General features: G+C 41.6%; 3 protein-coding genes across 3 annotated transcripts; all 3 read left to right on the top strand.

The window, feature by feature from the left end:
• Window positions 1-810: 810 nt before the first annotated feature.
• LOC311487907 (toll-like receptor 7) lies at window positions 811-3,969 on the top strand (the record flags this gene model as incomplete). Its single annotated transcript, XM_084544332.1, has 1 exon — window positions 811-3,969. The coding sequence occupies one exon, from the start codon at window positions 811-813 to the stop codon at window positions 3,955-3,957; it is 3,147 nt and encodes a 1,048-aa protein (XP_084400458.1). The 3' UTR covers window positions 3,958-3,969.
• Window positions 3,970-4,439: 470 nt separating this feature from the next.
• On the top strand, window positions 4,440-9,182 carry tlr8a (toll-like receptor 8a). The gene is made up of 2 exons (XM_084544333.1): window positions 4,440-4,541; window positions 5,750-9,182. Exons 1-2 carry the CDS (start codon window positions 4,512-4,514, stop codon window positions 8,825-8,827), a joined length of 3,108 nt encoding a protein of 1,035 aa, XP_084400459.1. The 5' UTR covers window positions 4,440-4,511; the 3' UTR covers window positions 8,828-9,182.
• A 628-nt stretch (window positions 9,183-9,810) lies between these two features.
• On the top strand, window positions 9,811-11,096 carry tmsb4x (thymosin beta 4 X-linked). The gene is made up of 3 exons (XM_084544334.1): window positions 9,811-9,909; window positions 10,493-10,605; window positions 10,692-11,096. The coding sequence occupies exons 2-3, from the start codon at window positions 10,506-10,508 to the stop codon at window positions 10,718-10,720; spliced, it is 129 nt and encodes a 42-aa protein (XP_084400460.1). The 5' UTR covers window positions 9,811-9,909; window positions 10,493-10,505; the 3' UTR covers window positions 10,721-11,096.
• Window positions 11,097-22,442: the final 11,346 nt, after the last annotated feature.

The following is a 22,442-nucleotide window of genomic DNA, read 5'->3' as shown; positions in this document are numbered from 1 at the left end:
AAGGTGAGCGGGAATGTTACTCAGGTGTATATTCACAAAGCAGCCGGAGACTACCCAAAAGGATTCTGTCTGGTATCAAAAATAACATGTTTACCATGAAAGCTGGTAAACCTGGAGCCAACCATAGGTTTCACTTTCCCCTGCCGGCTAATCAGAAATGAAACCACTCTGTGGTGGATAACCCGCAACTAATCCAGCTGTGTTATCACACTATATAGGGGCTAGGTGTTTTATCCTTCTATTATAAAGGAGTCCTTTTTGTAGTAATTTTAGAATAAGGCAAATGTCTCTATAACGATCAGTAAAAAACAAAACAAATGGCTGTTAAAAGATGAAAGATTTGTGTGTGTGTGTGTGTGGTTTACAGCAATAAGGAAGTGATGTTCGCTAATTATACACACTGTGGGCAAGCCCTGACACCTGTTACTTTCATCCCATCACATTGGAAACAATCATTACTTCTTCAGTATCCAACTTGACAACAGAACACATAGCAGGACCTCTTTTCAATCCCTCATGTGAATAATGTTCTTCCACTTGGTGAGTTAACTTTGCTCATTTGCTGTAAAATAACATAATTTATAAGTAGTCAAGGTTTTCTTTGATCAGAAATGTTGCAAAATACTAGTAGAAGAGGAAAATGAAATGTCAGCTTGTACCATTTCCAGCTGTATTACAAGGTAGAATTCTGCACGTGCCTTTGTAGTGATACTGCTTGCGATGTGCATTGAATGTGTTTTCTTTGTGATTTAACTGCATTATTAGCTACCAGCTCACATTTCTCACAGAGCCATCTGTGTTTTCATGCAGATGTTTGTGGCACTGCTGGGCCCCTGGCCTTGTCTCTCTGTGTGGACAGCTAACATCTCTTACCCCAAAACTCTGCCGTGTGATGTTAGTGAGGCCAGCAACGGGAGTGAGGTGAAGGTGGACTGCACCGAGAGAAGCCTAAAAGAAATCCCCTTTGGCATCCCTAGAGGCACCACCAATCTGACTCTCACCATCAATCACATTCCTACATTAAACTCCACCTCCTTTCATGGTCTAGAGAACTTGACTGAGATTGACATGAGGTGCAACTGCGTGCCCGTCAAAATCGGACCCAAGGACCACATCTGCATTGAGAGTGTGACGATTGAGGAAAACACCTTTAGCAAACTGGGGAACTTGCGAGCGCTCTATCTAGATGGCAATCAGCTTTCCAGCATACCAAAAGGACTGCCTCCAAATCTGATGCTGCTGAGTTTGGAAGTGAATCATATATTTCAGCTTTCTAGAGAAAACCTCTCTGAGATCAGAAATGTTGAGGTGCTTTACCTTGGTCAAAACTGCTATTACCGCAATCCCTGCAACTATTCCTATCATGTAGAGGACGGTGCATTTTTACAGTTTAACAATTTGACATTGCTATCCCTTAAGTCAAACAACATATCCTTCGTACCACATCAGCTGCCCACAAGTTTGAGGGAGCTGTATCTCTACAACAATAACATTCAAGAAATCACAGATGAGCATTTCAAAAACTTAACCAACCTTGAGATTCTAGACATTAGCGGAAACTGTCCTCGTTGTTATAATGCACCTTTTCCATGCAGACCGTGCCCAGATAACGCGCCGCTTAAAATCAGCAAGAACGCTTTCAAAATGCTGACAAAACTAAAGACGTTACGCCTGCACAGTAACTCCTTGATGTCTGTGCCATCTGAATGGTTTGCCAAGATGACAGACCTCAGAGTGCTTGATCTCTCATCCAACTTCTTAGCAAGAGAGATAGGAGACACTGCCTTTCCAAATTTTCTGGGGAAACTAGAAGAACTGGACCTTTCCTTTAACTATGAGCTTCAGAGGTATCCTCAAACACTGAAACTTAGCTGCAATTTCTCCAAACTCATGTCTCTGAGAATTCTCAGACTAAAGGGTTTTGTCTTTCAGCAGCTAAAACTAGAAAGTATTGAGCCTTTAAAACCTCTACCAAACTTAGAGGTTATAGACTTGGGCACAAACTTTATCAAATTGACAAACCTCAGTATTCTGATGGAATTGAAAAGCTTTCAAATAATCAGTCTGTCTAACAACAAGATATCATCTCCCTCTGATGGTCAAGATGCTGTTGGTTTCTCGGGAGGAGAGCCCTTGAACTGGTCTCCCATGTCGGCTGCTGCTGAGTACAAAAGTAAGGAAGTGAGAGAGATCCACTACTTCAGATATGATGAATATGCACGCAGCTGCAAATACAAAGATAAAGAGCTTGGAATTATTACATCCTTCGTCAACCAGGAATGCAGTCAGTTTGGCAAAACTCTGGATGTGAGCAGGAACAACATATTCTTCTTGCATTCAAGATTTTTAAATCTTGAAGACCTGAGGTGCCTCAATCTGTCCGGAAATGCGATGAGCCAAAGTCTGAATGGCTCTGAGTTTACCTTTTTGTCTAATTTACAGTATCTGGACTTCTCATCAAATCGTCTGGACTTGCTATACTCCACAGCATTTAATGAGCTGACAAATCTGGTCATCTTGGACATAAGTAATAACAACCACTATTTTGAATCAGAGGGCCTGACTCACATGCTTAATTTCACAAGAAAATTAGCACATCTCAAGGTACTAAAGATGAACCACAACAAGATCTCTACATCCACTAACACTGAGATGGAGAGTGAATCCCTAGAAAGGTTAGAGTTCAAAGGTAACCGCTTAGATATGCTGTGGAGAGATGGGGACACCAGGTATGTCAACTATTTCAAGAAATTACTAAATCTTACTGTCCTTGACATCTCCCAAAACAACCTCAACTTTATTCCGGCTCAAGTGTTCAGCGGTCTTCCGGACAAACTGTCTGAACTCTACATCAACAACAACAAACTAAAATCCTTTTCTTGGAACAAAATACAACTTCTACGTTCTTTGCAAGTCTTGGATCTCAGTAGAAACAGCTTAACCACTGTTCCACGAGTGCTGTCAAACTGTACAACGTCCCTCAAGAAACTCATTTTGCATGACAATCAAATCGTAAAACTGACACAGGACTTCCTCAAGGATGCCTACAACTTAAAATACCTGGATCTTAGCTATAATTCAATAAAGCACATTGAAAAGTCCAGCTTTCCAGATGATGTTGTTAATCAGATGGACATGTTACTTCTACATAAAAACAAATTCCTCTGCACTTGCAATGCTACTTGGTTTGTGACATGGCTCAACAGCACCAAAGTCACCATTCCCAGACTGGGCACGGATGTTGCTTGTTTTGCTCCAGGGGCACAAAGAGGTAATGCTGTTGTTTCAGTGGATCTACTGGCCTGCCAGCACCACTACCTGTCAATCATCCTCTACATCCTCATGACTTCCTTCATCATCAGCTTCATCACCCTGTCCATCTCCAGCCACCTCTTCCTGTGGGATGTGTGGTACATCTACCACTTCTGCAGGGCCAAGCTCAAGGGCTACAGTCGCCTGCATTCTCAGAGTGCTGCCTACGATGCCTTTGTGATCTATGACAAGGAGGATCCCGCAGTGACCGAGTGGGTGATGAAGGAAATGTGCGTTCAACTGGAGGGCTGCGGAGACCGTCGCCTGACGCTGTGTCTGGAGGAGCGAGACTGGATCCCTGGGTGTCCTCTGATCGACAACCTTTGCCAAAGCATCCACAGGAGCAAAAGGACTGTGTTCATTCTCACCAAACAATATATTAAAGGGGGGAACTTCAAGACAGCTTTCTACATGGCCCACCAAAGGCTCATGGATGAAAAAAATGATGTTATTGTGCTAATTTTCTTAGAGAAAGTACCTTGCAATTCAAAGTACTTGAGATTGCGGAAGAGGCTGTACAGGCGGTCAGTGTTGGAGTGGCCAACAAACCCTCAGGCCCAGCCCTACTTCTGGTTCACTTTGAGAAGTGTATTAGCAACTGAAAGTCACAAACAGTACAACAATCTCTTTAAAGAGACACTGTAAAGAGAAACATTAACTGTAAAACTTAGTTCCTCATCTCAGTGTAGATAGTCCAGGATATACTTCTGCATATGGTATGTAAATATTTCACTGTTTAAATATCAGCAGAATTATTATTAATGTCATAGTAATGGCTGATTTTGTGCACGCGTATATTGCTGTTGATTGTGTAATTGACTTGCATTATCCTGGGTTTCTAACTGTCATCTTGCCTTAAAGGACAATGAAACAGACAACATATAATGAAACAAGGAAATGAAACTAGTGTACTTCTTCAAATGGCATGCTGCTTGTCTGGCACAGCCTATTTGCTGTGTGAACCAGCCGGTTTGTTGATTTTATGCTTGACTTCATCAAATGGGGATTTTTTTTTTTATAGTGTGTGGACGCAAAGATCTAGAAGAGACATTTTGAGATGTAATGACTTGTTGAGACAGGTGGCAAGTATCGTTTTTACAAGCAGGTTTTTTTTTTTTATATTTGTTTTTTTAAATTGCACCAGAAAGAATTTAAAGTGTCAGAGCATCATCTGGTTTCAAGGCTGCCATTGAGAAATCATGAGGGACCAATACAGTACATGCATAATGGTGAGTTTTCTCTGTATCTTTCCAAGCGTTGCGTATAGGAGGTTAGATTTATCTGTTTTTTTTTTATTTTTTTTATTTTTTTTTATGCATTTTATTCATCAGATAAAATTAATCAGCAGGACCTTGTGGTTGCATGTGCATGCGTTTGCTTGGTCGTTTCTGGAATGTGGTATTTCTTTGTGCAACTTGATCATATGTGGAGTAACTCTGTATATGTTTATATTATTCCAGTAATTCACCAGAGACTGTTTTGCATTTTTTTTTTAAAAATGTTCTGCAGTAAATACAGTTCATTAAAAAAAATAAATAAATAATCATGTCTTATTTATTCTGTCACTTCTCCCTTCCATTTTTGGAGAGGAAACATTTGTGGTTTATATTGTGATTATAAGATATAAAGTCGCATGAAACTATTCTAAATTCTTATGTCCAAAAATACCAGTTATCAAGCCGATACTGAGATATTCAGTGTCTTCATTAGATGCAGAGGTGTGGTGTATATTATTCACTGCAAAGAAGACCAGGAACATGCTTAACTATAAAACATATGTGTTACTATCCATCTGTGTGTAATAAAATACTTTTAAGAACCTAAGTACTGAGAAATAATACAGTTAACTCAGTGTATACAGTAACTGACAAATACAAAGCGTTTTTAGCCTACCTGACTGGATCACAGAGTTTATAGAACTTCCTCTACTTGTGCTACTCATTTAGCATTGTGTTGCATTTTTCACTTGGGCAGTCGCTATGTTATTTACCTCTTGTTGTAAAGGTTTAATCAGTCTGACAAAAAGCAAGAACTGCTGTTACAATTTCACCTGCAACCTACTGCCACCTGCTGGATTAAAGGGGTAACTTAGTGAGAAGCTATGTATTTTTAAGATACATGCACATACCATATGAGCATAGACTATTTGACAGCAGCAAGGAAAAGCACAGGTGTAGTTAACAGCATTAATGATGGCTGTATTCCATTTGGATTTGGTACATGTGCCTCACTGGAGGGGCCTCCTGTGCCATTGGTATATTACCAAAGAGCCATGTTAATGTTGTCTGCTATGAAAAAGGTCCATGAAAGGAAGCATGCATGGGTACAAGATTAGTGCTTTATCACAAAAATAAGACCAAATCATTCAATATAACACAAAAAGAAAATGGTGTACTGCATATTTCACTGATTGCTTTGTTATCTGTTTGTTGCACAGACTGTCACGTATGGGATGTTGCTGTTCTGTCTCTGTTGCCTCTATGAGATCCGGCCTGCCGCATGCAAACCCATATGGATGTCACGGCAATTCCCTTGCGATGTCAAAAACTACAATGCCTCTGAGGTCGTATTTAACTGCAAAGAACGCCGTCTGCGTGGAGTACCTCGTGGGATCACTAGCAACGTAACTGATCTTAACCTATCAGAAAATTACATTCGGAACATTACAGTCGATGCGTTTTCCGCCATGCTGAATCTGACTCAGCTGAATCTCAACTGGGCAAACAAGGGTAAAAGGCTGATCATTGCTGAGAATGCTTTCAAAAATCTTACAAGACTGCAAAAACTGAGACTTAACGGCAATCACCTAAAACGTATTCCAGGGAATCTCCCTCTCAGCGTGGAAGTCCTTGAGCTCGAGCAAAACAAGATTGTGCCATTAGACAACGGGAGTGTTTCAGGCATAACACACGTGGCCCATCTGTTTTTATCCAAAAACTGCTTCACGGCAAATCCATGTGGGCACCCCATCAGGATTATGGAAAACAGTTTTGCAGTTATGACCAATCTACAGACTTTGGACTTGTCGTACAACAACTTGACACATGTTCCTAAAGGATTACCCCAGTCACTGACTAAATTAAAGCTGGATAGTAACAAAATAGAGAACATAAATGAAAATGATTTCTTTGGGTTACAAAATTTAACAATTCTACATCTACAAGGTAACTGTCCAAGATGCCAAAATGCTCCGTTTGCCTGCGTACCATGTAAAAATGGTTCTATTGGCATTCACCCTGATGCTTTTCAAAATCTAACACAGCTTGAGACGCTGCACCTGGGAGGAAATTCACTCAGTTCCCTGAAACCTTCTTGGTTCAAAAGCCTGAACAACCTCAAAGACTTGTTTCTGTCATTTAACTTCTTACAAAAAGTTGTGACTGAGGAGGCCACGTTTCTAAGCTACCTCCCCAAGCTAGAAAAACTTGACCTGTCTTTCAACTTTGCTCTCAAGTCCTACCCTCTGACGTTAAATTTGTCACAGGACTTCGCAAATCTTGTGTCGCTAAGAACTTTGCATTTGGAGGCTTTGGTCTTCCAGAGTATTGGACCAGACACGCTCTCTCCTCTGTACGAGCTCAAAAACCTGTCTGCACTGAACTTAGGCACTAACTTCCTTATTCACTCTCATTCCACCATATTCAGCAAATTCCAACACTTGAAAATGATATACCTTGCAGAGAACAGGCTGTATCCCATTTCAGTGGAAGATCCGCCAAGTCCGAGAAGATATGGATATAGTCAGGGGTTGGACCTTTCTATTTCACCACTCACAGTACACTATCCTAAAGACTTTGCTTTCGAGATATCACACAGTCTCGTAAAACAAGAGTGCTTTGACTCTGGACGAGTGCTTATCCTCAGCTCAAACAATCTGTTCTTCATTTCTCCAGAGCAGTTTGAGGGCTATGGAAATATTGCATGTCTCAACCTCTCACGAAATGGGTTTTCATCAGCGCTTAATGGCACAGAGTTCTCCTCGCTGCCTAATCTGACCTACCTGGACCTGTCATACAATAAGATTGACCTGGCGTACAACAATGCCTTCAACGAACTCAAGAAACTACAAGTACTAGACATCAGTTACAATTCGCACTACTTTCAAGCGTACGGAGTAACGAATAATTTGCACTTCACAAGAAATCTCCCAGTCTTAAGAGTGTTGAATATGAGTCACAACTTGATTTATACACTAACAACAAAAAAGATTTATAGCAAATCATTAGCAGAACTTCAGTTTACAAATAATAATCTAGGGAATCTTTGGAAAGATAACGCTTATGACTCACTTTTCACTAATCTTACTAATTTGACAATTTTAGATATATCCTACAACAAAATAGAAGACATTCCAGAGAATGTTTATGAAAAATTGCCTCGTAACCTCACCGTACCGCGCATAAGTCATAACTCACTGACTGATTTTAAATGGGACCAACTTAAGTGGTTCCGTCAACTGCATATTCTAGACCTGAGCCACAATTCTTTAACTGTTGTGACAGTTATCGACTCAAACGTCACACAAACTTTGACTGTCCTCGACTTGAGTCATAATGATATTATGCACTTGGACAATGGATTCACAAAAGGCCAGAGAAATCTTGAAACTCTGGGCCTTAGCAGCAACAAACTGACTATGATCAATCAGTCTACTTTCCAGCTGGGACCTGAAAATCACATCAAGACTCTGTTCTTGCAGGACAATCCTTTCCAATGCACGTGTGATTCACTGGATTTCATTTTATGGATTGAAAAAAGTGACGTAGACATCCCTTGGCTGATCACTGAGGTGACATGTGACACACCAGCAAACCAGAAGGGTCAAGCACTGATAAAGTTTGACCTTCAGCAGTGTATAAATGACAATCAGGCGTTCCTGTTGTACATTTTCTCAACCTCCTTCATTGTTGCTTTTATGTTTGTGGCAACAGTTGCTCACTTATTTTACTGGGATGCTTCTTATGTCCTACACTATATAAAAGCTAAACTGAAGGGATACAAATCGCTGAACTCACCAGACAGCATTTATGGTGTCTTTGTGACGTATGACACTAGAGACCCACATGTCTCTGAATGGGTGATGAAGAATTTGAGGGTGCAACTGGAAGAGGAAGGGGAAAAGCACCTTCCTCTGTGTCTGGAGGAGAGGGACTGGCCTCCGGGGGCCCCACTAGTGGACAACCTCACACAGAGCATCCAATATAGCCGCAAGACGCTGTTTGTGTTGACACAGGGCTATGTGAAGACTGGGGTTTTCAAGCTGGCAATGTATCTGGCCCACCAAAGGCTGCTGGATGAAAACGCGGATGTGATCGTGCTGCTGATGCTGGAGCCCGTCCTGCAACATTCGCACTTCCTGCGCCTGAGGAGGAGACTGTGCGGGAACAGTGTCGTGGAGTGGCCGAGAACAGCCGCAGCAGAACCCTGGTTCTGGCAAAACTTGAGGAATGTCGTAAGAGTAGATAATCAGGTCATGTATAACAAGACTTATTCAAGGTACTTCACAAGCAAGTAGTTTAGTTTTCTACGTCTTGGAAGGTTCTCCGTTATCCAGGTCATGGTCTATACAAAAAAAAAAAAACTGAAGCTGAAACAAAGGCATCTGGACTCGTTGGGTTACCTTCATACGTTTCATCACTCATCCAAGTAGCTTCTTCCGTTCTAAAAGACTTCTGGGGAGCATCTGTAGGTGTTGCCCACCTTATATTGTTTCATGTGACTATTCTATTCTATATATGGGGGCTGATTTGGTTCTTCACAAGTTTTGCCTCGGAACTATATCTGCAAAGCTAAAGACATGATCTCATCTAAATATCTTGTAATTTGTGAGCAAATGTTTGCAGTATGTAAATAAATAACTCTGTTTTGTACACTCTGCAGTCTGTTATTTGGTTTCTATCTAACTTACTAAGTGTGGAAATATCTTTGGGGGTTTCAAGTGTTTGCTGTCAGTTGTTTTATCATCATTATTTTATTCAACCAGCCAAGATAGTCTACAGTGAAGGCCCTGGCGAGTACCAGAAGACACTTAGGGAGGAAGAATTATCACAAAAGATGCTCTTAAAAACATATCTGTCAATGAACTGTCTTGTAACAAATTCCAATCACTTGCAGCAGCAGCAGTCTGGGTAGGGCTTTACTTTAATTGCACTTTGTTCACAATATCCATTAATAACAACGAAGTCTTCCACTGCAGAACGTTTAATATTTCATTCGCCCGCATGGTGTCGCGGTTGCCACGCTTTAATATACTGCCGTGGGCGAGTTATTATAAACCCCTTGTCCTGCTAAGAAGTCACTTTGTTGTCTGCGCTTTGTGCGCTTTTTGGCGCAGGGAAACATCTGGAGCCGTTACGCACGCCTTCCATGTCCTGTCAGGAGGATAAGATTATTGACTGCTCTACTCATCCGTGCCTGTGCAGGTTATTCCGGTAATTTTTTTTAACAAGTTTGTACAAGAGCAGGGGGGATGTGACGTCAGATGGTGATTTGCATACGGCGCAGTATTTATGGTGTGATTGAGGCTGGACGCGTCACTCTGCTCCTGTGACAACGAGTCGTGCATCCCGTCACTCTTTTGACAAAAAAAAAAAAACGGTAAGCCTTTTCATTATTGACTGATCACAGACCGTTATTATGCCCTTTGTCATTCGGTGGTTTGGTTAGGGGTTAAGTTTATTCCCAGCGTCCACCCTTTGCGAGTGTGTTTAAAATGCTCTGGGAACAAACCAACATATTCCAAATGTTATCTGACTCGAAACGTTCCTGCCTCGTCAGTTTTGTGAAACTAAAATGCTGCACGATGAGTGGAAAATATGCTCCGAACGGCGCATGTGTCTGAGTGAAGTTAATTAGCAGGGAAGGGGGAGGGGGGGCTGTCACGGTTGCAGGTAGCCCGCTCCTTCATATTGCTTAAAAGGGCGGTGGTCCCCGACTTTTACACGCTTGCAAACAAAGGTTCTCTCAAGCCAGGCGCAAAAAGCATGCATATACTCGTTTTTTTGTTTTTGGTTTTTTTTTTTTGCATGAATTGCAATGATACTCTGAGCTTTTCTTTTTCTACAAAGATTAAAAAAAAAAAAATTGTAAACGGCCCAAAAACTGTTCTGCATGCTCAGGTGAGCTGATTGATCTCGGATGAAAGACAGGCGTTTAATTACATGTCTCCTTCCTTGTTCAGAGCCTCTACAAACATGTCTGACAAACCCGACATCCAAGAAGTCACCACCTTCGACAAGACCAAGCTGAAGAAGACGGAGACTCAGGAGAAGAACACATTGCCAACCAAAGAAAGTATGTACTCTACTGCACATGCACTGGTTGCGTCGTCTTACAACCTCTTGAACTATAATGAACCAAATTTGTTCTTCCTCTTGCAGCCATCGAACAGGAGAAGGCAGAGCCATAATGAAGACCAGTCCACCCAAGCGCTGTACATTCCACCAGCTTTGCAATTTTCCACCTTTTCCACCGTGTTTTACAAGCTGCATTACTCACTGACATGAAAATGGCAACCAGACAACCACCCACTTGCCCAGATGGCCCCCTGTACAGTAAGGAAGTGCGGCTTCATGTCGGCGTTGGTTCCTGGTCATCTGTTGCTGTTGTCTGCATCTCCTTGACTAGCGGGCGTGTCGCGAAACAACTGACGGGGTCATCGCAAGAATTGTAGCCCTTCTATAGCCACGTGAATGCTAACAAAGCAAACTGTTTTGTAAAAAAAAAAAATCTGGAATGCACACTTTGTTAAATATGCAAAATAAAAAATGGAAAGTGAAGAATGTGTCCTTGCTTTGTATTGTAGGTTTTTCTGTTCCACCTGCTCTGGACTCTCACCACAACAAACTAGCCAAAAAAAAAATAAATCTAATTCATTGTATTTAGTGCTGGCATGGTAAGACTGCCAACTGAACTAAAATGTGTGATTACTGCTGAAGGTTTTGTTTTAATGATCCCACAGCAAAGGTTGATAGAACAGGCACATTTGGACTTAAATATGTTCTGGCAGTGGCACAAATGCCAAGTTAAATGGCTATAAGAAGGTGTTAAACCCTTACAGGTCACCCACTGCTGCTGTTTGCTACTCTTAAAAACACTTTGCTCAAACCATGTTGAACTCTTGCCTGGCAGGCAAATAATACCTGCCTTTTAGAGAACATGATCGCTTTACCCCACACTGAACCTTTATACGGTGCACTCAAACTTTTCCTTCCTTGCAGCTGCACTGGGCCCATGTTAAGCCAGCCGTATCCCTCCCTAGTCTGCCTCCAGCTGTAACTACAGCCGCTTCCCACTGTGGGGCAATTTTCAGAATCTCTCCTGCCCCAAAACGTTGGATTAGGGTGGAGCAGTGCATTTCAGTTTACTGTAGAAATAGATCAAATGATGTCCGGTTGTTTTGTGTCCAGTAATTGTTAGAACTGCTGTGAAAACGAATGCGGTGGTTTAAGTCTTAACTCTTAAGGTACGGTTGTGTTAAAAACCTATCTTTACATAACTGTCTGCTGTAACATGGCTGCACGGTTTACTTACAGATGACGGGTAAGGTGAGGCCGATTGTTGCTGGATGCCCTGAAGTAATGTGTGCTCACACAAGCGAAAGCATTGCTGAATCAACAGAGTGAGCTTGAGTAAAACACAGTTCAAAACTTGGCCCTGCTGATTGTAAAATAGCAGAATGAGTAATGCTCTAAAAACTTTTAATTAATGCAAGTCCGGATCTTTTTGACCTCATTTAATGTGCGAACTGCGGCACTATTTTGAGGCTGTCACCTCCAAACTGAAGTAAAAAAACACAAACCTGTTTCACCTCATTCTGCTGCACAGGGACATCAGTTGTATTTTAAGCAGGGAGAGAGATTACATAATGCAATGTCTCTATAGACTGTAACAGCTGGGCTGAAACAACAATAAGCTCTGCTGAGGGATAGGGACAAGTTCACATTCATCCTCTTTCCCATGAGGCTGCATTTAATCTGAGGTCATTTTTAGTATGGGAATGGGACATGTTAGTTTATCGTTTATTTGCTATTTTTAAGTAGCTCAAACAGGCCATGAAATTTATATGATTGCACACGTCTGTGATGCTAACCCTCCTCCCCTCTGCGTCCTCTAACATCCTTTTCTGCTGTCTGGTCAGACAACAGCTTCTCAGTGTCCTTAAACTATGTGTGCTTTTAGGATCACTTTAGCCAGTACTACATTATTCCATTTCACTCACTGCACACTTTGTTTATACTGTCTTTAGTTTGCTTGCAGACGCTCCAGCTTAAGCTGAAAAAATCCAACCTGATCTTGTTTTTCTTCTGGTCTTGATAATGTTAATAAAACGTATCGCTAACGACACTGAGCGTTGATTGTAGTGAACATAGCATGAGACAACAAGAGGCCATCTGCTTCGTGCTGTGACGAGCACATTCAGGGCTGAAACTGGGACTGACTGCAGCCCGCTACGAAGAACACAGATGCCTCTGAGACTGCCTTTAGCTGCATATAGTACGTAATGCGCAATGAGAATGAGACCACATTGGCACCGCTACAACCCGAAAGGGGCTTATACTGCACATTAACATTGTATTGTTAGTTTGACCGAGTGGCCAGAAATAACTCGTGCAGAGAGATACAGAATAAACAAAAACAATGTTGTAACATTATATTACATTTCCTTGGCTACAAATTAACATATAAGGAAGTAAGTTTTACAGTTTTAGAAAGAGTCCTTTGCCTGTGGTATCATGGGCAATGAAGTCTACAGTAGTCATTTTGTATTTAGGACAGTTACTGTAAACTGTGTATTTATGGTTGAACAACATGTTTCTTTCTGTCTGTGTCAGGCATAACATTATGAACACCTTCCTAGTATTGTGTAGGTCTCCCTTGTGCCTCCAAAACAGTTGTGACTCATCAGAGAATGGACATGGGCCTTCTGAGGGTGTCCTGTGGTGTCTGGTAACACAGTGTTGTTAGTGGGGGCCTTTGGGTCCTATGGGTTGAGGGGCCTCTGTGGATCATCTCACAGATACTTGATCAGTTTGAGATCTAGTGAATTTGGAGGCCAGGTCAACATCTTGTGCTGTTTTTCATGTTTTTTGTTTTTTTTAGTTGTTCCTAAACCATGGCTGCTGCCATCAAGGAGTGTCATTGCTATGGGGTGGGGGGTGCCCGGTCTGGTCTAGGTGGGTGCTACACGCCTAAGTAACATCCAAACGAATGCCAGGCCCAAAGGTTTCCCAGAAGAACATTGTATTGTCACAAGATAGACAATGTTATGTATTTCTCCTGTCAGTGGTCCTAATGTTATGCCTGATGAGATAGATATAGTCATACTCTGCTCTGTAATCCCACGTGGGATGATCAACCTGTGTACACAGTGAGTCACAATGTGAGAGGCAAGGCTGTTCCAGTCTCTCGTTCTTGTTTATCTTTCACATGTTTTGTTTGCTAATGAGAATAAAATGATTGCCAGTGAGTACGTGATTTTAAGACCATAGGGGAAATATAAAAAGAAGCAACTACAAACCACATTCTTTAAACCTCAAAATGAATGTGCCGTCACCCATAACCTCCCATTGTCCTTTTAACAGGAACTTCTTCAGGGGCAAAACAAGGCATGTTCCTACAGGTTATTATTTTTTCATGCGAGACAAAGTGAGGGGATCACAGCTGCTAGCAGCGACATGGTGAAACCCATTTCTGTGTCTCTGCTGTTTCTTCATGTTCAGTCTAAAAGCTGCACGCTCGCTCTTTATTTTTTGCTCTGTTTCCATGGTAGCAAACTGGAGATTTCAATATTTCCACATGACCTGAGACTGTTGTTCAGAATCGATTCGGTTCATGCACTCTATTTATTTCTTTTTTGACTAGAATTACTAAATCAGTGCAAGCAACAGTTATTCCAGAGATTAGCTTATGTCCTTACTGTTTCTTCACATCGGTGTCAGTGCTTAAAACAACTGTAATCCTTAACGGTTACATCTGGGCGTGCCATCACTTAACAATGACATTTCTTGCATGCAATAGAAAATCCCACAGCTGTGAGGTGACGTAAAACTAAAAGAGAAGCTCAACTTCCAAGTAAAGTGTTTTGTGCTTTCTTAGTTACTAGTAGAGTTCAATCCAGTTCAGGATATTTTCCCTTTGGGGAAAGAGTTAACATTTTCTAGCTGCCACAACATGTATTTTCTTGTTTAGGCACAGCATTGCATTTTTTCAGGGGGGCGGTTAGGTATGTAGCACAGCACGAATGAATGCTTTAGGAAAGAGTGAAAGGAAAAGAAAAACATGAACTAGTATTAACAATGAGAAAAATCCTTGTACTCGCTGGGAAAACAAGAATTTTCATAAGCTCTATTTGTTTATGCAACACAGGGAACAGTTTCTGTATCCTTCATTTTGCATGGGAAAAGAAAAAAAAACATACGGGCACTCGTCAGTCCTCAGATGGTCACACAGTAGAAACTATTTGGAAAGAATCAAGGATGTCTTTTGTTCAGCAGAACACACTTCTTCCTTGAAAATGTAAAAAAGAAAAATTAGATGAATAATTAAACTGGTTAGGAGGCCATTTAAAGGAAAAAACTTAATGCCACAAAATGGGTGTGTCTGTATCTGATTTCAGAAACTGAAAGAGAATAACATTACATAACATTATTATTAGGAGGGCATCCAACATGTACTCACATCGCAAAATCTGCAAAATCTTAATTGAGTTATACGTGAACGTCTTATTCTATTTTTTTGCCATTAACCGTAAAAGGCCGAAGCTGGGACAAAAATGTTCATTCATCTGCCCCTTTAAGGAAAGGACAATTCATCTTTGTCTTCTTTCTCATACACATGGTGGGAAAGAGCAGTTCTGCTATTGTGTGCGAGGACGACACAAAAACCGAGGGTGTGAGCTGGTGAAGCCAGTGACACACCATGAAGGTTCTTATGTGTGACAAAGAAAGCATGAGATCACAAATGAGACAGAGGGGGGGAGGGAGAGACCCGCCCGCGTGTCCAACAAACTAATCGATCAGCAGAGATGTGGAAATGGCTATATATATATATATATATATATATATGTGTGTGTGTGGGTGCGTGTGTGTGTGCAGATTTTCATAGGAATCTCGTGAATGACAAAAGAAGTTGTATGAAATTAGAAACGGTTATTTGAAACCTTATTAACAGAGCGGCCCAACCCGTTTCTCAATCTCTCAAGGCAGTTAATCGCCACTTATATTACCGCTCAGTAGAAAATTCACTACTTTGCCTCACCTGTCAGATTTGCAGAATTACAAGAGTTGCAGGTTTGAAGATATTTGGGTCACTGAGCAAATAAGAACTCACTAACTCACGCGGAAGTAGGCAAACAAAAGCGTAAAAAAAAAAAAGAAAAACATCAGAACTTCTACAAAGAACTATGAAAATAACAGAGCTAGGGTTGATTCAGTTTTGTGATTTGACGTAACAATAAAAGTATGCAGTGAACAGAGATAATAGTATGTAGAAGCATGTTAACAAAAAGTGTCTGCGTCGCAATCACAAAGAATTTGAGAGGTGTCATCTGCTAAAGATGTCTGGAAATTAGCAATCAACTGTTGGAGTACTGTGCAAAAGTTTTAGGCGTTCAGATGATCAGACTCCTATCGATTATGCACTACCATCAGCGAGACTAATTCATTCAGCAGCATGGCAGTTAAGTACCCCGAACATACAGCCAGAGTCTTCAGTGACAAAAAGAACCAAGAGTCCTGCAACAATATTCACCCCTGACCCCTGGTCCTACCATCGTCAATCCGGTCTGGCATATTAGAGGTTGACCGATCAATTGTTTACGACATTATTTTTGAAAGTTTCCTCACTTTAAGCGTTTACATATCTGCAAAGTAATGCTCCACAAGCCAACCAGCAGTCTGAAAAGGACGCACATGAGAAGCAAGCTGGAGGAACAGGAAGTTGAAGCTGAAACTAATCTGCAGACTGTTAATACCAGCGGGAGCTTAATTTGCAACTAACTCAAAAATGATTATTTATTTATTTTATTTAACTCACTAAAATGTGGTCTCAAGTGTTGCCTCAAAGATTCCTGCTCACTCCTGTTAAAATGTCTGAAGTAAATGCAAACTAGTGGGGCTAGATCATCCACATATTCTCATTTCTTATTTCAGGATATTTGCACGAGGCGAAACGTTACAGGCTGATTAAGCAATCGCAACCCAAAATCAACCTCGAAAAAGAGCTCACTCCTTCTTTGTCTTGCCGGATCTGCAATCTGAGCAGCTAGGCAGATGTGTCCCGAGTGCAGAGATGTAGTGTGGTATGATTCAATGTGACACATGCATGCAACCTTGCAGCTGGAGGAGAGTCACCCTGGTGTGCACAGTAGCTAACCGGCTGTGAGCCCCCCCCCCCTCCCCCATTGGCACTACGGCCCTTGTGGCGTATGAACACAGAGAATTATACTTCAGTGCTAAAGCCTGTGTCAAGCATGTAAAGCACAACGGACAAGGTGAGAGTTTGCGTTATGCCAGAGATCAGATTTGAAGTTAGAATTGTGTGACATCTGAGACAGGAACTGAGAGGTGTTGAGTGTGAAGTGAGATGTCAGGTCGCATATGTTTAAAGGGTGTCTGTGTGTGCGTAGGGGTGTGGAATATGAGGGGCAGTAATCATGTGATGTAAGTAGTGGAAGTGAATGTTTTTTTTTTTTTTTTGTGAGAAAATACAGAGCCCGATCAAGGTATAGCACAGACGACTCGTTTATGTATAGTCTGAGTTTATGTGGTCATTCTATGCACTGCAGGTAACAAAAGAGTGACATTCCTTTATCTGTTCAGAGTTCAGACTACAGTTAAGTCTGCAGTAACGATCTTTCCGTACAGTTAAGTCCTTTTGGTTTGCATGCATCGTCACAAAAGAGCAGGGTAATGCTCTTGACAAAGACCCACGTGTCAACTACTTACACAATCGGAGTGATATTTCTATAACCTACAGTACGGTTTCCCAACTGTCGATGACTGTCTGCACAGGATCAGCATTTCTCTGAGATGATCTTCTTTGGGGATTTGACTTTTTCAAAGTGTTTCTGTTGGTATTTGATAGTAGCCCTGCCATATCACTCAAGACGTTAAACAGTAAGATTGTCATTCCTTCCAGAAATTTAATTTCAAGAAAATGTCATCATGCCCGTCCCTTTAAATCTCTTTTCCACTTTGCAATGCTTGTTTGTGAGTTTCAAAGATGCTGTGTTAAAGGTGCACAGCAGGATGTGGTTAAAGTGTTGCAGAACTGTACCGTAGAGGCAAAACCATAGATAAATTGACTGAACTTGCTACATAAATAGGCTCATACAGAGTTAAAATAAAACGGAAGATTTAGCCAACCTGAGGCATGAAGTATGGTAACACCGTCGTGCATGTGTGGAGTTTTCACATGTGCTCAGTCATGGTTTGGGCCTGCAAGCGCTCTTGTGCTCTGCAGCTACTTCTGCAGGCTGAGGCATCTGCGTGTGTCAACTTCACTGGCAACGATGTCGTCAGGAGTTTACAGCGTTCAGTGAGATTTTAACATTACGTGCTGTGTCCTAAATTATCATGCAGTGGTAAAGAACACTGTGTGCAGATCACTGAATCCTGCACACATCATGCTTGAGAGATGTGAGACTTCGACGCAGCAGTCTATTATTATATTTTGAGAACTGATGATGCTGCCAGTATCACTATTAAAACAACAATTTCACTGGAAAATACAACACTTAATGATAGACAAGTCTGCAGTCTCTCTAAATAAATGCCGCCTCTGACTGCTACTTTTAATTTCAAGGCATTGCCACAATATGGGCCCACTCGGGCACCTTGCTTGTCTTTCAGATATTTCTTTTTTACCGTCTAAATCAGATCTAAACTCACTTTTAAAAACTTATATTTGCATACGAATTCCTTCTTCTAACTGTGTTTTATTGTGTGCTTTCTACTTGATTTTATTAAAGCAATATGTCATGTTATATTGACTGTATTTCGTTGTGTGCATTGTGCATTAAACCTGGTGCTGGATCCAGACAGTTTGAGGAAAACTATTTGATGAATGAACCCAGCTATCAGTGACAGCCATATGTGACATGTCTGAACATGTTTGGTTGCACAGTAAATGCAGGAACTTATTTGTCAATCCTTCGTAAAGTCCTGCAGCTGCGTTTAAATTTGCTGTGATAACCGCTACGCAAACTAACTCTCATTATGACAAATATGTTCTGCCCCCATGTTTGCAGTAATTTAAAGAGCGTTTTGTGAGACAAGCTAACGCTAAAGCATTCACATTCGGTCTGCTTTAAACCCCCCCCTTTAATTAATGTGGATAAGTACTGTGAGGTGTGCCTTTACGTGTGAGTGTACTGCTCTACGTGGGACTGTGGAAGCTGTCGAGACAAAGCACAGTTTAAGTTTCTGAACTGCAGCTTCCGACTTCTGCTATTTATGACAAGTTCTCTCTTCCCTTTGTTGTGGCCTGTTTCCACTTCACGCTGAGCACCAGTGCAGAGGAACCTGCAGTCGTTACATACGAGTCTCGCTCCACCAGCACTGTGAAAAAATCAGCCAGGAAGGACGCGCATGCTAAGTTACAAAAATGAAATAAAGTTTTATAAACAATTATATTTTATACAACCCCCAAAACTATAAATACCATGTCTGGATACTTATTATCCCTGTCTTTTGTGAATCCCTGCAGCAATGGCTACAGAGCTCCCTCTAACTAGAAACAGGAAATGAAATCTGGATATTTTCATTTTCATAAACTTTTGGTGATAACAACACAAGTCTGCAATAACAGCACTGCCATTTTGAACATGTATTATCAGAAGCCTTTAATCCCTACAATAGTGGAGGGACATTAAAGTTATGTGTGCAAACGAAGCAGGAGGCAAAAGTGATACTGCAGCATGTCCTATCTTGTTAGGCATGCCGTTTACATGATCACTGCACTAAGCTGAAGTGGGTACATAGTTGTGTAATTATACCCAGCACGAACGTCCACAGTTAGAAGGAAGAAAGGGCAGCTTTAAACTCTGACCTTTGGGGTCTCGCCGCTTTAAAAGGTGAAAAGGTAAACCGAATCCAAACCGACATCAAAGAACAAAGCAAAATGCCACTGTAGTATAAATCTGTGCTGTCTTGACAAGGGGCTTCATTATCACGGAAACAAGGACCTTTAACTGCAGCTTTGATTAAAACCTGAGGACGGGAAATACACATGTTCCACCACAACTAGAACGCAGCGAACACAACAGGTGAAGCAGGACAGCATTAGCGACACAAATGAGAAGATCTTTTAGGTCTCCAGGGCATGAAAGGTTATACATTTTGTTAATAACAAGAAGTTAATAAAAGCTGATGTGGATTTAGATAAATGTCACATGACAGGAAGTGCACTGGGGAAGTTCCCTCTTCTCTAACCACAGATTTGAAGTCAAAGGACACAATGCAACATCAGTATGTTAGTGTATGTACAGTATTTGTCTTTTTTTTTAAAGTTCAGAATCAGATTCATTTGTCCCCGGGGGGGGGGGGGTTTAATGCACGAGTGAGCAGCATGACGTGCAAGTACAAGATACTTTTAAGGAACAGAAAATGGAACAATACAAAGTATATACAAAAAACTACGCCATAAATGTTCTGACTTTCCAGACTGTCCATGGGGGATGTAAACATGACTGCATGAGTAAAGTGACTGAAGTGCAAGTGCAAACAGGAATTACAGGAATTACAGTTCACATTGTCACTTTAGGTTATTGAAGAGGCAGCGTTCTCGCAGCAGACATACCTAGTCTCCTCACGCAATACAGGAAGACAGTGGTACAACTATGGCAAAGCAACGGATGCGGTTCAATATAAAAGACTCAATTTTCATATGTAAGATCTCTAACCAGCCGTGCCCATAAATAACTAATAATGAGCCACACATCAAACCTCTTAAGAGGTCTGCTGCTTCCCCATCAAGCCACCATCACATCGTGGCAACCACCGCGTCCACTGTTGCATTATTAATAAAGGGAACGAGTGGTGTCCAGCTGAGGCCGCAGCCCGTGTTTAGCACATCATACCCATCATGCTGAGGGGTAAAAGTGTCTCTGCCAGACTTGCGGGAATCCCCAAAGGTCTGTCTGTGTAGCCGAGCGGGGTTCAACCCCACTTAGCAGCAGCCTGTCATTGTGTGTTCTGTAAGCAGCAGGCGTTCAGAGGGGAGCACCTGCACTGAAGATCATCTGTGTTTGAATTACAGGAGATTTCTGCCGGGTCACAACGAGGACAGGGCTATAACCCTAACCCGTGTATAATTACTGTTTTTGTGTCATTAGCCACCACGTGACACTTGAGCATCATCGGTTACTCAAAGACAGTATCCATTGTGTTTACTTTAATTTACTTTCATATAAGAAAGCACCTGCACACACTCTTTGGTTGTGGTCCTCTGTCTTTACAAACTTTCAAATTTGCCACTAGACGACTGGGAAAGATGACAAGTCCAATCAGAATTGCACACACCAGTCAAAGTGATGTAAGGTCACATCAAGTTTTGCAGGAGGAAGTCAGGTTTGATCGTTTTTAGACGGATAGCTCTTCTTTGAGTCTCTTTTGCAGATTTTTAAAGGAAGCCTGTCATTGATGTTTGCCTCATAAAGGGTACGCATTATCTTAGATAATCAGTGGCCCATTTCTACAGCAGCTAGCGTTGTATGCAGTGCATTCATAGCTCATGGTATCTCCCACTCAGCGCAGGATGTGGTTGTGTAGTCACATCACTTTCAAAATAACTCTTCAACAGCTTCGTCTCTCCTTTTATAGTAAAAGCTAATTGCACCACGGGCCGCGGCGAGAGACCAGTGAATGTGTGTGCCCACGCAGAAGAATTTGTGGACAGCGCATCTTGCGGGGCAGAGGGTTTAACAGGGGTCCGTTATGCCCGGTATCGTCTGTCAAATTGTCAAATTAGAATTTTAAAGTGAGAAGAGAGTGCCAGCATGAATAAGTACAAGGAAGTGAGAAGGCAAACTTCCTGCAGGTTGTGCAATGCTGTAACAAAGTCACATTCTAAGATTATAAGCAAAGAAAGGCACAGACAATATGTGAAAAAAAAAGCCATATGTGAGATTTCGGAGTCTTCATCTAACACATGAGCAAGAGCAAAGCAAACCACTGACCAATCAGTAGCCGCCTCCTTCTTACATTTGCCACATCCTGTACTATGATTCTGCATATAAGGCAGCGTACTTCAACCTAAATCAAACTGTGTGCAGACAGGGACCTCTGGTGACAGATAAATAACACAGCAAGTTAAATTCTTCCCATACAGGAGGACCCATCTGCTTGAGGCCAGAAAGGCAGAGAGAGACGGGAGGCTTCCTTACGTGGGAAAGAAGAGGACAGAGGAGAGACTGAGAAGAAGGAAGCATTCATTCATAAAACATGAAGATGACTGCATGATCTTGTTAGGCCTCCACAGTATAAACATACAATGACAAAAGTACGTGCACTTCATAACTACAGCTCAGGGTTTTGTAAACTTGCTGAAACTAAGCTGAAAAGCCACTAATCTGCACAGAAATCCAACAGCAGAATCAAGAGTTTTGGTCAAAAGGCCGGCGCTTTTGCCTGGACAGGTGAGGGCGCTGTTGTTGTGACCATAACGCCTTCATCAGCTTCACCCAACACCTAACCACAGCACGGCACAGATGTCAACACGGCAGCCCCAAGGAAACAGCTCTAATATATAGTATGCGTGACCCACATGCCAGAGATGTCGGCCGTACAGAGTCAGATTTCACACTAGAAATGGAAAACAGAGTGTCTGCGTGAATGTGAAAGTATTGTATCTGAAGGTAGGAAACGGTCACCGCACGTAATGTCAGGCTTTCGTAAAATTGCCTTGTCTGCAGTCACTTACAGATGAGAACTGATTATGTACAGTACAGATAGAGTCATTGTTCTGTGGTTATTCCTTTGATTGCCACTTAATTTCACGCAAATATATTATGTTATAAAACCAAATGCACCCTGAATTTGTCATGGGGGCTATGTCTATCTACCTGTTTAAAAAAATGCAATACGTTTTTACCTATTCTATTTTTTTGACAATATTCTCTTGTTTGTCCC

This window comes from Chelon labrosus, assembly GCF_963514085.1.
Source record: "Chelon labrosus genome assembly, chromosome: 5".
Classification (NCBI taxonomy): domain Eukaryota; kingdom Metazoa; phylum Chordata; class Actinopteri; order Mugiliformes; family Mugilidae; genus Chelon; species Chelon labrosus.
This window is presented reverse-complemented; position numbering and strand designations above follow the sequence as displayed.

What these genes read in the sequence shown, in the direction of transcription:
- tmsb4x (XM_084544334.1), top strand. Translation starts at nt 10,506, where the DNA reads ATGTCTGACAAACCCGACATCCAAGAAGTCACCACCTTCGACAAGACC. An exon ending in CACATTGCCAACCAAAGAAA is followed by an intron (nt 10,606 to 10,691) that starts GTATGTACTCTA and finishes TTCCTCTTGCAG; the next exon opens with CCATCGAACAGGAGAAGGCA.
- tlr8a (XM_084544333.1), top strand. Translation starts at nt 4,512, where the DNA reads ATGAGGGACCAATACAGTACATGCATAATG. An exon ending in AATACAGTACATGCATAATG is followed by an intron (nt 4,542 to 5,749) that starts GTGAGTTTTCTC and finishes TTTGTTGCACAG; the next exon opens with ACTGTCACGTATGGGATGTT.